Below are 15,311 nucleotides of genomic sequence, written 5' to 3'. Positions count from 1 at the left end.
CATTTCCCCTCCCCCCACCTTGTCTCAGTCCCAACCCTTGAACTCAGCACCACCTTTCTAACCTGCAATCTTCTTCCTGACCTTTCCGCTCCCACCCCCACTCCAGCCTATCACCCTCACCTTAACCTCCTTCCACCTATCACGTTTCCAACGCCCCTCCCCCAAGTCCCTCCTCCCTACCTTTTATCTTAGCCTGCTTGGCACACTTTCCTCATTCCTGAAGAAGGGCTTATGCCCGTAACGTCGATTCCCCTGCTCCTTGGATGCTGCCTGACCTGCTGCGCTTTTCCAGCAACACATTTTCAGGTCTTGTATTACCACTATTCATCTGCTTATTTCAGGAAGTGGTATTGTTTGACATTATTTCTAAATTTTGTCACTGGGAATGACATTGGACATTGCACAAGCTATGCCAGTTCTTCAAATGATGCATAATATTTCCATCTGGGGCCATATTCTGATGCCTGCAGAAGGCTTTGACACCCTACACCCTCAGAGTGTTGGTTCACAATCATGTTGGTTGATTACACAATTTAAGGTAAGTTCAATGCTGACACCACCTGAAATATTCTCTGTCCTTCCTGGTGCCAGCAACACAATGCCATCGGAATTTCAGATCCAAAATAACACAAACTTCCAGCATTAATAATTCCAGCAGCTTTAGCAGTCACTCAGTGTGGCGCCGCATTAGCTTTTGATTCCCAAGTGCAAACATCCCAGTTCTGTCTGCATTTCTAATGATCATAGTAATGTTAAACCCCTGATGGTAGAGACCAATCATAAATATCGTTTAAGAAAAACAAATGCACGATTTAAAAGAAGGTATTTGCTAAGTTACAGCCACAAGTGAAGTTTTATTAATGGTTTTAATTACAATTACAACAGACTCCTTGATGTTATTATGCAGTTATTTAATGCCCTTGTATCCAATTTTAAGTGTCTCTGCTATTTTGTTGGAAACAACCTAGTTAAAAGAAATGTGGCTTTTTCGTTTTCAGAAAGTCAAAAGAATTTAGTTTGAATATTTTAAGTGAGGTTATTGTGCTAATCATGTGGTAAATTTTATTTCTGTTCCATCCAAATAGCATCTCAGATTGACCCCAATGAAATTCAAGAGGTGTTCCAGGAACTTACAGCAAACATCTTCTGCATTAACACCAACGGTGAGTTTACCTTTTGCTCATAACTATTATTTGAATTTGTGATGGTTATGTTCTTGTAGTGTAATGATGGGATTGATCAGGAAAATAGGAAAATGATAGGTGAAGGCCTTGTGAATTAATTGACAGCCCCCTCATACCTCGCTATCGAATTAGGATGGCACAATAGTGGATAACCAACACATAATAAAGTCATTATAGTATAAGGGGACTACTTCTCATGAGAAAGAGATTTCATGTGTGAGGTTAATTTAAGAACAGCTGTTTTACAATGCAGGCTTATGCCAACGCTGTGGGTCCAATTCCGACACCAGCTGAAAAGGGTCTCATTTTCTCAACCTCTTCCCTCACCTAATGTGTGATGACCCTTGGGTTAAACTCACCATTTGATGTGTCTATCTCTCTCTCTTTTTCTCACGCTCGCACTCTCTGTCTGTCTGTCTGTCTGTCTGCCTCTCTCTTTCTCTCTTGCCCCCTCCCCCCGATATAGTGCAAGCTATACATCAAATGAATCACTTCTCACTTTTTCTCACATTTTATTTTATTTTCAGCCTTCTGGTGCTCTTGCCCTATTGACATTGGTCCTTCGAGTAGATTTCTCAGCCTAAAAGAAACACTAAGAAGATACTACTGATGTCCTGAAGGAGGAGGTCATTGAAATACTTGATAAGCTAAATATTGAATAAGGGCTAATATTAGAATGGCTGACTGACTGTCCTTAATGTTAATAAGTCTCCAGGACCAGGTGAGCTGCAGCCAAAGATTTGGAGGCTAGTAATGGAGTAAATTGTTGAGGTCCAACCCATAATCTTCCAATCCACTCTAAATACATAGATGGTACTCTATAGGATTAGAGTTTCTGGATGTAGGTTTGCTCGCTGAGCTGGAAGGTTCATTTTGAGATTTTTTTGTCACCATACGAGGTAACATCTTCAGTGAGCCTCCAGATGAAGCACTGATGGTGGAGCACACTTTCTATTTATACATTTGGGTTTCCTTAGGTTGGTGATGTCATTTCCTGTTCTTTTTCTCAGGGGGTGGTAAATGGGATCCAAGTCAGTGTGTTTGTTGATAGAGTTCCATTTGGAATCCCATGCTTCTAGGAATTCTCGTGCCTCTCTCTGTTTGGCTTGTCCTAGGATGGGTGTGATAGTTGAAGTGGTGTCTGTCCTTATGTAAGGGTGCTAGTGAGAGTGGGTCATGTCTTTTTTTGTGGCGAGTTGATGTTCATGTATCCTGCTGGCGAGGTTTCTGCCTGAATGTCCAATGTAGTGTTTGCTACAGTTCTTGCAAAGGTTTTGTAGATGACATTAGTTTTGCTTGTTATCTGTATAGGTCTTTCAAGTTCATTAGCTGCTGTTTAGTGGGCTACCATGATGCCATGAGCTACAAATCTCCTCAAAACTCGCTAAGATTAGAATTTTTGAAGTTTACATGGCTTTTTGAAATAAACACAGATATGTAACTTAGAGTCATAGAGTCGTAGAGATATATGGCCTGGAAACGGACCCTTCTGTCCAACTCATCCATACCAGCCAGATATCCCAACCCAATCTAGTTACATTTACCAGTACTTGGCCCATATCCCTCCAAACCCTTCCTATTCGTATACCCATCTAGATGCCTTTTAAATGTTGTAATTGTACCAGCCTCCACCATTTCCTGTGGCAGCTCATTCCATACACACACCACCCTCTGCGTGAAAAGGTTGCCCCTTAGGTCTCTTTTATATCTTTCCACTCTCACCCTGAACCTATGCCCTCTAGTTCCCCCACCTCAGGGAAAAGACCTTGTCCATTTACCCTATCCACGCCCTATGATGTCACCCCTCAGCCTCCGACGCTCCAGGGAAAACAGCACCAACCTGTTCAGCCTCTCGCTATCACTGAAACCCTCCAACTGTGGCAATGTCCTTGTAGATCTTTTCTGAACATTTTCAAGTTTCACAATATCATTCCAATAGGAGGGAGACAAGAATTAAACACAGTATTCCAAAAGTGGCCTAACCAATGTCCTGTACAGCCACAACATAACATCCCAAATCCTATACTCAATACACTGACCAATAAAGGAAACAATATCAAACGCCTTGTTCACTATCCTATCAGCTGCAACTCCACTTTCAAGGAACCATGATCTTAATGGGAAGCGTTTTGGAAATGCTTATTTATGCCAAAATTAGCAGTCTATTGGATAAACATGGATTAATTGAGGAAAGCCAACACTGATCATTCAAAGCCATTTTGTGTTTAATTACATTGCTTGAGCTGATGAGATAGCACAAAGGATTAATTCACGTGATGTGGTGTATGAAATAACTGACAGAGGCCGGTATCCTGTCACCAAGTGACCCTTTACCTCCATGCTAAAAATCTCACAACACCATTTTATAGTCCAACAGGTTTATTTGGAAGTACTAGCTTTAGGAGCACAGCTCCTTCATCAGGTGCTTGCAGAGGTTCAGATCATGCTCACAGAATTTATAGCCAAAGGAGTCCAGTCTCATGGAGATGTGATACAGTAAACAATCTTGAATTAAAACTTTCACATTTAATAATGGGATATAATGTTTACCTCCATGTGGAGAGTCTTTGACACTGATCCAGCTCCCTCAGAGCCAGCTCTTAGAGTGAACAGGATGTCTGACACTTCTGTTCTTATCTGTCAGCCTGGGCTCCCTGGTTCAATCAGATTAACGTTCCCAACCAGTATTTTCAGAAGATTTACCATAACCTCCTCGGCTTGATACTGTATGCCTTCAATTAAATAAAGCCCAAGATTGCAGAAAATCTTATTCACCACATTCTCAACTTGTCCTGCCACCTTTGAGCACATATTGTACATATTGGAATTGTCATAATTTTTAAGCTATCTGCTCATAATTGTTCTGGCATGCCTCTGGGACAGATGGGACTTGAACTCAGATTCTGTAGCTCAGATTTAGGGACACTACCATTGCACTACAAGACTGTAACATGTGCTATCCCACTAGCCACAACTGTTAACCTCATTTTATGTCTATCCTCATTCTTTCTATCAAAACATATTATTTCCCATTTTCCAACATTAAATTTCGCTTTGCTTACGTTTGCCCATTCCATCAACCCATCTGCGTCCTTTCTAATTCTTTCACTGTCCTCACCATTGCTAACTACAATTTCAAGTTTAGAGCCAGCCTACATTTTTGTAATTGTGCTCTGTACATCCCAGACTAAATCATCAACATAAATCACAAAAGACAAAAGACAAGGTTGCCCTCTAGGATGACACAATTTATATCCTCAACTAATACAAAACATACCTGTTCATAATTGCTCGGTTTCTTTCACACAGCTAAGTTTGTATCAAGCATGGTACTGTTCCTTTTATATCACAGGCTTGAAGTTTGCTGGCAAATCTGTTGTGCGGCACAATGTTAAATGCCATTTGGATGTCACATACACTGTAGTGATTGAAATGAGGCCAACCAGGTGAACCTCGGAGCATATGAGTTCCCTGATTGGGAACGTTAATCAGATACCTTTCCATCAATTGTCCTAACTGTATTTATTTCCATTTCTAGTTATCAGCTAACTAGAAATACATGCTTAACAAATGTATGTACTGTATTAGTGCCTAGGAAGATTACTTAAAAATAATTTGTCTCCCATTCTGTTTGCAAATTATTTTTGCTGTTGTTAGTGTTCCAACACAAATCTGAAACAAAAGTCGACACACATTTCCATCCATATTATAGTGGTGCTGCCTATTCAGAACTGAAATAGAAATCCAAGTTAATATTTCAATGAGATAAAGATTGGTTCAAACATATTGAAATGGTAATTGATGGACTCATCAATCCCTAAAAGGCTATATTGCAAACGCTATTATTCCAGTTTGTACTCAAAAAATGATTTTAGATTAGATTAGATTTACAGTGTGGAAACAGGCCCTTCGGCCCAACACGTCCACACCGACCCTCCGAAGAGCAACCCACCCGGACCCATTACCCTACATTTACCCCTTCACCTAACACTGTGGGCAATTTAGCTTGGCCAATTCACCTAACCTGCACACTTTGGACTGTGGGAGGAAACTGGAGCACACAGAGGAAACCCACGCAGATACGGGGAGAATGTGCAAACTCCACACAGACAGTTGCCTGAGGCGGGAATTGAACCCGGGTCTCTGACGCTGTGACGCAGCAGTGCTAACCACTGTGCCACCGTGCCGCCAAAATGGTTTGCGATTTTAATTTAGTTTTAAATGTTTGCAGTTGTTTATTTCAGGTATGTGATAGATAATTTTCATTTATAATAATATCCTTTACTATTACATCAACAAAGGCAGTGTGGAACTGTCAGATAATTATTTTTCTGATCACAAGTCAGCCAAAAAGATATTTTATTTCAGAACACAAATTTTGGGAGGAGCACAGAGCTGAATTGACAATGCTGCTTTTAATGCTTCCGCCCGTGTTGTAGCAGTTCCCACACAATTTCTTTTGAATTTCTGACAAAAGCACAGTGCCTGCAATGGCGGGGAGGTAATTGCTTCTGGTACTGTAGTCTATGTAGTGATGTGGGGGAGGTGATGCATCACTGTAGACTGGAAATGTTTAAATGGGTTGGAAGCCACTGTAAATTGCTTTGTACCTCAGGTGTTCTTTTACTTCCTTGGGTCTCTTGGCCATGCAGTGGGTGGCGGATTAAATCAGAGCCATTTTTACTGTTCGTTAGAATCCAAGGCAAATTCAATTGCAAAACAAAAAAAAGATGCTGGGGCAGTCAGAATGAAGTGAAATTTCTTGCTTGCTGTTTGAGAAGATGTTTTTTAAAAAAAAGCATGGTTGAAAGGATTCTTAGCATTTCGTGGACTAGCACCTAGCTATTAAAATGTCATAAAATCAGACCAGTCAGCTTCTGAAAGAGCATAATGAGGTATTCCCATTGAAATATTAACTTGGATTTCTATTTCAGTTCTGAATAGGCAACACCACTATAATATGGATGGAAATGTGTGTCGACTTTTGTTTCAGATTTGCAACGTGTATAATATTTTTACAGTCCTCCTCCCTGATGGACTTGCTTTTCATTTGAAGTGTTCTGTGCTTTTGCATTTTCCTTTTTATCTGTGGAACAGTGTGTTAATAATCTTGGTGCATTCATTAAAATCTCATCTGATTTCTGCACTGTGTAAAAGCACTGGCAGCCTCTAGTGACAGATACAGTGAAGTACGGTGTCATTCCATCTGGGAAGGATGTGTGTCATTCCTGATTTTTGTGTTACGGTTGACTTTACAAAAGGCGAGCTCAGGAACTGAGACTAGCAGAATTTTCAATTCCCATTTTCAGATTTAAACAAGAAATGATAAATGAGATGCTGGGTGTGGTCCGTTTTGCAAGACTGCAGTGTTTAGAAAAATGATAAATTAAGTGATGATGCCTGAATGAAACTAAACTTAATGGAGTTTGAGGGGAGGAGGCATGGATTTCCATTTGCTGGCTGTGTGTTTTTCTTTTAAACCTCAGAAATGGGCAGCCAGCTGACGAACATTTGGTGGGACCATTGGCTTCATTTTAACTTCGTGATAGAGTCTTGACACACCATAAAGGAGCATTCCCAGCCAAAAATAAACTGGAGACTGCTAATAAACAAAAAATGCTGGGAATCCTCAGCAGGTCAAGTAGTGTGTATCTGTGGGAAAAGAGAAAAATACTTCAGGTTATTTTTGATCAGGATTTCAGTCCTGATGAAAAATCATTGACAGGGGGTGGATTTCCCTCTTCAAGTCAGAAAGGACAATTCGGAGCATTTCCCATTTAATTTAGCATTCCTATCTTTTGAATGTAAGTCCAGTTATCCAGAAATTTTATTTTCCAAAGTTGGGCAGCAGGTCTGAAGTGGGGACAAAGGAGGGTAGCTGGAAGGACCAAATTTCCTACACGCTTAACAGGCTCCTTAGCCCACACTCCTCTTTAAAGATTCAAATAAATCAAATTTTCAATGACTGTTGACAGAAAAGGGGCTACATGTCTGTTAGGCAAGAACAGATTTACAATCAATTAAACTCAAATCTAGTGGAAGTGGGGACCAGCCGAGTCCTTTCTGACTTGTTTTGCCTGATGGTGCCCAATCTGTCATGCTGTGGGTAGGATGTTCCTCCTGATCAATGTGTCCATATATCAGGAGAGAGAGAGAGAGAGACCGTGACCAAGACCGAGACCCATGGTGGTTCCTGGGAACATGAGGGGAGTATCGCGGGAAATAGGGTTTCAATCAGATGATGGTGGTGCTGAAGATCACAGACAGAGGGTGCTGAATATTTGTGGTCCAATAGAAGATGTTGAGCAGTCTACTGCTGGAATAGCTGGACCCCATCAAGAGATGTAGTGTGAGGGCAGTCTGTGGTAGCCTGGGTGGAGTCTGTTGCTGGCTGCTGGAGTCTGATGTTGATTTACGAGAAAAGAGAGTTGAGAATTTTCATGGGATACGGTGGTTCTTACTGGGAATATTGTTGTGCCTGGAGGAAAGACTCCATCTCTTTTGCCTGGTCCACAAGCTCTTTGTATGAAGGCAAATAACCCATCATTTCATCTCTGTTTAAGAATTTGGAGAATCCAACAATTTGTGGTTAAAATTGGAACGAGTCGCCATTTAAAAGAACATGATCACATCTTTATGAGATGATAAACCTCTTTCTGTAAGTGGACTTGTTGTCTAATCTACATCTTCCCTATATTAAAACCAGGAATTGATAAGTTCAAGTTAGCCTGGGCTCCAGATTCAGAGTTTTTTTTTCGCATTTTAACCTCTGAAGTGACCACATTGGACACATTTATATCTCACCCACATCATATCCTCAGAGTCAGTTGTACATAATAATACCCTTATCAGCAATTTTAGATTGGGGGATAAAAAACAGAAATATCAATCCAGTTCAGTTTTCAATCTTTGTCTTCCAGCCAACATCTGCGGTTTGTTATAATTACTGGGGTATCGAATTGGAATTGCAAAACCTCTTGCTTTAAATTTATTGCCTCAATAAATCTTAACTGGATCACGCAAAAGCAAAAAGGCAGTGTGTGTTCATAGAAGAGCCTGACCTTTCCGTCGGCCAATGTTTCAGCCTCTCGTTCTCATTAATCCTCACCTTTTCTTTGCAGTGACTTCCTTAGAGAAGAGCCTGCAAGCTCTGGGGACACCTAATGACACACAAGAGCTTAGAGATGGACTGTGAGTCACTTTTTGATATAGATTTTTGCGAGAAGACTAATGGCTTTGTCTACTGTTTTGCTCAAACTGCATTGTGTAATCTTATATCTGTGAATAATGGACACATACAAAAATGGTCATCGATTCACCTCTGTAAAACTGGTCTGAGAATGATCATCAGGTGTAACTGAGACTTCCTAATAACATCATAGTGTGAAACTTAAAACTCATTTAGTCTTTTATGTCAAGGACATTTAGCTGTGAAGCTGAGAGTTGAAATAGAGGGCAAGCTATTTTTGAATATAGAAATGCTGCTTATTTTAATATGTTCAAACTGATTACGTTTGGAACAGGCTGACAAAATGCAATTACTTTCATAATAAAGATGAATGAATTGTTTTGAGGGCTAGGCTAAAGGAAGTAACTTTTTATTAGTATTGATTTATGTTCGTTTGTCGCAAATGTTCTGATCAAAGATGAGAGAGTAGAAATTAAATTATTTTTCTCCTCCACTTCATACAGTTGGCAGTGAAATGGGCTCAGTTAGTGAGATCGCTACTGATGATCCAGATTGGTGACCCTCGCTTGAGTGTTTTCCTGGACCACTCACTTTAGATAGCAAATAAACCACTTACTAGAAGATGTGACAAAGTCAAAACATGTGACGCTGGAAAACACAGCAGGTCAGGCAGCACCTGAAGAGCAGGACAGTCGATGGTCCAGTCATAAAACCTTCATCAGGAATGTGGATGGGGAAGGAGATTGAGAGAGAAATAGGGGATGGTGGTGGAACTGGAAGGGAAGGTAGATGATATGGCGATAGGTGGATGCAAGTGGGAGGTACGTTCCATATCCCCTTGACTCTCCTGTTCCTGGGATGCTGCCTGACCTCCTGTGCTTTTCCAGTGCCACACTTTTGACTACAACTCTCCTGCATCTGCAGTCCTCACTTTCACTTGGAAGACATACTATACATTCAGCAAAGCAACAGTCTCAAACCTTGTCTAAATGTCAGATGGGTTGCTAATAGAATTGTGACTTGGAACAGTCTGGTACATTCTTTTTCTGTGTTTTGTAACTGGATTTTGGACATCAGTTTACAAAAGTGTGGCTTGGCAGTTAATTTTGGAAAACAGTAAAGCATCAATCATGGGTCTGTTGTTATAAATAGGCCAGATGGAATAAGAATGACAAATAGGTAGCTCTCAGTGAGTACCTCTTGCCTGGTGCAGGATCTTCTGATCAGTCCCTGGGAATGAGGGACACCTGAATTAAGTCTGCCAGTGACCAAGAGTATTTGGGCTTCCTGCATGGCAATTGATCTGCACACTGCTGCTTGTGTGATTCCCAGTGACAGTAGGATAAGGCTTTTACGTGTACATTAATTACCATGATCAGTTTTACTGCTTTGTGCTTTTATTCCAGGTTTACTTCATGAACTGATTTCAAGTTCTTCTGCTGCTATTCTCCATTCTTCCCTTGAGGCAAAGAACACCAAGTTACTCACTTTGGGTGATTGGTAAATTCCAATGGATATGTAATCTGCTCCGTCTTACATGCACCTAACAAGCTCTGCTGTAAATAGGACAGGGACATAACAAATAATTCCATTTTGGATTAGTTGTTGGTTTGGGATTTTTCTGCTTAAGTTTTCTGTCTGATCCTGATATACACTTGCTTGCAAAAGCAGATGCACCATTTTTAAATTTGAATCATCTGTTAACAGCAATCCTGGGCAAGCATTTCCCTGAACTCAAAGTCAATGTGAACACTCATATGTGAAGCTTTCAGAGTATTGCCGTTGCCATGAGACATATCCCAGTCTTGAGCCGTAGAAGACCTACTTTGGTGATGATTATCGGACATACTGGTTAAAAGACCAGCTGAGCTCAGTCATGATTGTCGATGTGATGCCATGCCACCATTTGTGAGCACTGGTATTTTATTTGTTCATCTGAACTTTAGAAGCTTCCAGAGCCATTTCAAGGAAAAATGGTTGATGTTGGACTCAAGTACTAGATTAGAGTGGTGCTGGAAAAGCACAGCATCCGAGGAGCAGAAAAATCAATGTTTTAGGCAAAAGCCCTTCATCAGGAATGAAGCCTGATTGACTCAAGTACACAGTCCAAGAGCAACATGTGTAGAACAGATTGTGCTGTTGCTCTAGCGACTTTTAGTTTAGTAGGCAAGTTAACACTTCTTACTTCCAAGAGTGATACTTGAAGTTTGCCAAGGGCTGCATTTTCTCCTGGCAGTTCTTAAATGTGTTTTGTCATTGATGTAGACAGCTTGAGAAGGTGTGCTGCCAAGATAAGTGACCTTTATCCACTGTTCACAATCCCATGCCAACAAATAATCCAAAACAGATTTATTTGTTGTATCCCTGCCCTATTTACAGCAGAACTTATTGGGTGCAGGTCAGCTTTAACAGCTACCTATATCCCCAATGGAATTTACCAATCAGTTAAAGTGATAAAGTTGGTCATCTTTCCCTCAAGGAAAGAAGAAGAAAGGATAGCAGTAGAAAAACTTGAAATCAGTTCATGGGGGAAAGTATGGGCATAAAATAAAGCTTTTCCTGGAGTAGGCTGACCCACAACTTCCTGCTTTTTCTTCATGCTTATCAGGCTAAAGTTGTCACATGCATTGGAGGACGAGTTCATGCGACTCGGCATGTCCACCTTGAACTTGTAGCTGATACACAGTCATCAGGAAACACGAAATCCACCAATTATGCCCTTGCAACCCCTGTTTTTGTCTGAAGATATCTCAGGGGATGAACAGCTTCCCATCCATACAATGGTTAGAGAAAAAAAAAATCCAGATGCTGCAATCCAAAGTAGACAGTCAGGAGGATGGATGGACACAGCAGGTCAGGCAGCATCAGTAGGTGGAGCAGTCAAACTTTCGGGTGTAACCCTTCTTCAGGACTGGGGGTGGATGGAGGGGCAGCTGTAGGTAAAGAGGGTGGTGGGGGCAGGGTGATGAATTGGAGGTAGGTGAAGACAAGTAGAGGGTACAACCTGGTTGGTCAATGGGAGGAATGAATCCAGTTGGTGGCAGGGAGCAGTGGAAGAGAGGGGGAGGGGCTTGGAAGGGAATCGGATGGGAAGGGAGGTTATTTGAAATTGGAGAGCTCAATGCTGAGTCCTCCGGCCTGTAGGCTGCTCAGGCAGAAGATAAGAGGTTGTTCCTCCAATTTGCGGTTTGGTCCATTGTGGCAATGGAGGAGGCCAAGAATGGTCATGTTAAAAAGGGAGTGGGAAGGGGGTTAAAATGGGCGGTGACTGGGAGGTCCGGTTGTCCCCTGTGGGCGCGGCTGAGATGCTCGGCGAACCGTTCCCTAAGTTTACATTTGGTCTCCCCAATGTAGAGTAGACCACATTAGGAGCACCTGATGCAGTAAACTAGGTTGGAAGAGAAGCAGGTCAGTCACTGCCTATTTTAATTCCCATTCCATCTCCCTTTCTAACATGACCATCCTTGGCCTCCTCTATTCCACAACAAACAAAATTACAAATTGGAGGTGCAACACCTCAACTTCTGCCCGGGCAGCCCACAGCCTGGAGAACTCAACATTGAATTCTCCAATTTCAAATAACCTCCCTTCACAGCCCTCTCTCTCCCTTCCACTCCTCCAGCCACCAACCAAATTCATTCCTCCCATTGACCAGTCAGGTCATACCCTCTACCTGTCTTCACCTATCCCCACTTCACCACCCTGCCCCCGCCACCCTCTCTATCTGCAGCTCCACTACATCCACCCCCAGCCCTGAAGAAGGATTAGACCCGAAACATTGACGTCTCCACCTCCTGATGCTGCCTGGCTTGTTGTGTTCTTCAAGCCTCCTGCTTGTCTACTCCCATCCATGCAATGATGGATTTCAATGACCAGAGTAACATCATGAAAGGCATCAGAAGGAATGGCTGGAAAAACACATGCTGAAAGAGTTTGGTGCTGACGTGTATCTGTTTAACGCTGTTAGTGATTGGCAATAGCCAAGACAGCTTAACATCGTTCAGGACTGCTCAAGTATACTATCATTGAACAACTACACCGTTCCATTTGGAGGCAAGTTCTCAGTGCAGCTAACTTTCTTCATGTTTTTCCAAATTGCCTCTCTGCTAACTGAATGTCAGAGGCTGTTTTACTATTCTTTGCATTTTTTCTGAAGTTGTTTAACTGCTACACCACATCAGTGTACTTTGTTAAAATATTTTTTTCTGAAACGTGACTCTATGGCAGGAGGTCAAAGAATTATACAGCATAGAAATAGACTCTTTGGTCAAACCAGACCATGCTAACCATAATCCCAAACTAAATTAGTCCCACCAGCCTATGTTTGGTCCATATCCATACAAACATTTCTTATTCTGGTCAAAGGTGTTTCATCAAGCCATTCAGGAGAATTCTGGTGACCATTGTAAGATTTGTGAGTTCCTTTCTGATGAAAGGTGGATGAAGTAATCTTTAGTTTTTTTGAGAGATTCCCTTGCTTCCATATTGAGTCATGGAAAGTCAAAGAGGTTTTACAGCACAGAAAAAGACACTTAAGCCCATTGTGTCTGTGCCAGTTATCAAGCATCTTTCTACTCTAATCCCATTTTCCAACCCTTGGCCCATTGTCTTGTATGCTATGGTGTTTCATGTGATCATCTAAACATTTCTTAAATGTCTTGGTAGTTCATCCTTCTACCAGCCTTTTTGTCAGTGAGTTCCAGACAGCCACATCTTATGATTAAAATACACTTTCCTCAGATCCTTCTAAACTCTCTGCTCATGACTGTAAAACTGTGCCCTTTGATTATTTATCCCTCTACTATGAGGGAAAGGTTTCTTCCAATCTTAACCCCTTGTAATTTTATACATATTATTCAGGATTCCCCTCCACCTTCTGTGCTGAAAGAAAACAACCCCAGTCTATCTAGTTTCTCTTCGTAGTTGAATCATTGTCGCCCAGGCAACAATTTGGTGAATTATCTCTACACGCTCTTCAGTGCAACCTCATCCTTGCAATAATCTAATGACCAGAACTGTACACGTTATTCCAGCTGTAATCCAGCTAACATTGTAAACAGCTCTGTAAACTGATAAAGCTTGGATCAGATATTGGTCTTGTCATCCACAGCTGGAATAGCTTCAGGTCCTGGAACATTGTCACTAGCTAGGGGTTTGATTATGTGTGTTGTTTTTGCTTGAGAGTGTTGGTAGGTTTGTGTGCTACTAGGATTCTGAAGGGTCTTAGTAGTCTGGCTGTCAATTCTGAAACCTCTTTGATGTATGGTAAGGTGGTTAGGGTTTCTGGCTGTGCTTGGTCTGCTTGTCGTGGTTTGTTCTTGAGGAATCTGCGGACTGTATTTTTTTGAATATCCGTTCTTCTCGAATACGTTGTATCGGTGGTTCTCCTCTGTTTTCCAAAGTTCATCTGTGCTGCAGTGTGAGGTGGCTCGTTGGAATAGTGTTCTGATACAGCTTCGTTTATGCATGTTGGGATCGTTGCTGGTGTAGTTAAGTATTTGGTCAGTGTTTGTCGGTTTTCTGTATACGCAGGTTTGGAGTTCTCCATTGTCCGTTCTTTCGACTGTGACGTCCAAGAATGTGAGCTTGTTGTCGGTTTCTTCCTCCTTGGTGAGCTTTATGCCTGTGACAGTGTTGTGGATGATGTTAAATGTCTCTTCTATCTTGTTTCGTTTTGTGATGACAAAGGTGTTATCTATGTAGTGGACCCAGATTTTTGGTTTGATGGTTGCGAGGGCTGTTTGTTCTAGTCTTTGCATTACTGCTGCTGCTATGAATCCTGATAGTGGAGAACCCATGGGTGTGCCGTTGGTTTGTTTGTAGACTATGTTGTTGAAGGTGAAGTGGGTGGTGAGGCACAGGTCCACTAGCTTCATGATGTTTTCGTTGGTAATGTGATTGATGGTGGTTGGGGTGTGTGTGATGGGGTGGGTCCTATTGCAAATTGATATCTTCCTTGCATTCTCCCAAATATCCTCCCATGCCTCTGAAGAAACTTTAACACCCAGCTCTCTTTCCCACATCTTGCAGAGTCGATCAGACTCATCTGAGATGGCACTCCCCAATTGGTGATATAGAGTACTGACAGAGAGTGTACTCTTAGCCCTTAGTACCCCTCTTTCTGTGTCAGATTTGTAGGGATCAGTCAAAAGTGTGGTCTTTTTTTGAATAAAATCCCTAACTTGAAAAAAAACTAAAGAGGTCTCTATTAGGTAACTCGTACTTCAGTACTAACTGATCGAAGGACATCATTACATCTCCCTCAAATAAATCACCCATGCAAGATATACCCCTAGCTGCCCAACATTTAAATCCTGAATCTATCATACCTGGTTGAAAACTCGGCATACCCACTAAAGGTGTAAACAAAGATGTTTTGCCCATATTACCTTCCCTCTACCGAATTGCCCTCCATGCTTTAACAGTGTTGATGACTATTGGGTTATGGCAATATTCCCTAACTGTCCTCACCTTGTCCAAAAATAGCAAACTGATAAGGGGGCACCTTGCCTGGGAGGCTTCGATATTGAGCCATATTGAAAGAGGGTCCCCACAAAGCCAATCACTTACGTAGGTCAAGAGCAACTTAATTGGTAATTTTTAATGTCCGGAAGATCTACTCCCCCCAATCTGTGAGGCAACTGCAGTTTGGCTAATTTAATGAGAGGCCGTTTACGGTGCCAGATAAAGGAGCTGAACCAACTGTTCAGTCTTCTGAGTGTTTGTTTATTAAAAATCAGAGGGAGCATCCGTATAGGGTATAGCAAACGAGAGAAAATATTCATCTTAATAAGCGCTATCTGACCCAACCATGAGACTGGAAGTGCCTCCCATCTTTGGAGATCTTGTTTAATTTTTTCAAATAATTGAGTAAAATTGGCTTTGAACAGCCAATCCAGAACTGGAGTAATGAATATGCCCAAATACACAAAACCCCC

At 41.6% G+C, this 15,311-nt stretch overlaps 1 protein-coding gene across 1 annotated transcript in view; it reads left to right on the top strand.

Annotated features, from left to right (window-relative positions):
* Positions 1-15,311, top strand: part of tsnare1 (T-SNARE Domain Containing 1) — a 596,230-nt gene that overhangs the window by 275,864 nt on the left and 305,055 nt on the right. Inside the window, exons 4-5 of the mRNA XM_043687537.1 lie at positions 1,086-1,163; positions 8,306-8,375. Of these exons, the coding sequence (XP_043543472.1) occupies positions 1,086-1,163; positions 8,306-8,375 (148 nt within the window). The remainder of the gene's footprint in view (positions 1-1,085; positions 1,164-8,305; positions 8,376-15,311) is intronic.

The sequence above is a fragment of the Chiloscyllium plagiosum genome, chromosome 4 (assembly GCF_004010195.1).
Source record: "Chiloscyllium plagiosum isolate BGI_BamShark_2017 chromosome 4, ASM401019v2, whole genome shotgun sequence".
Taxonomy (NCBI): Eukaryota; Metazoa; Chordata; class Chondrichthyes; order Orectolobiformes; family Hemiscylliidae; genus Chiloscyllium; species Chiloscyllium plagiosum.
This window is presented reverse-complemented; position numbering and strand designations above follow the sequence as displayed.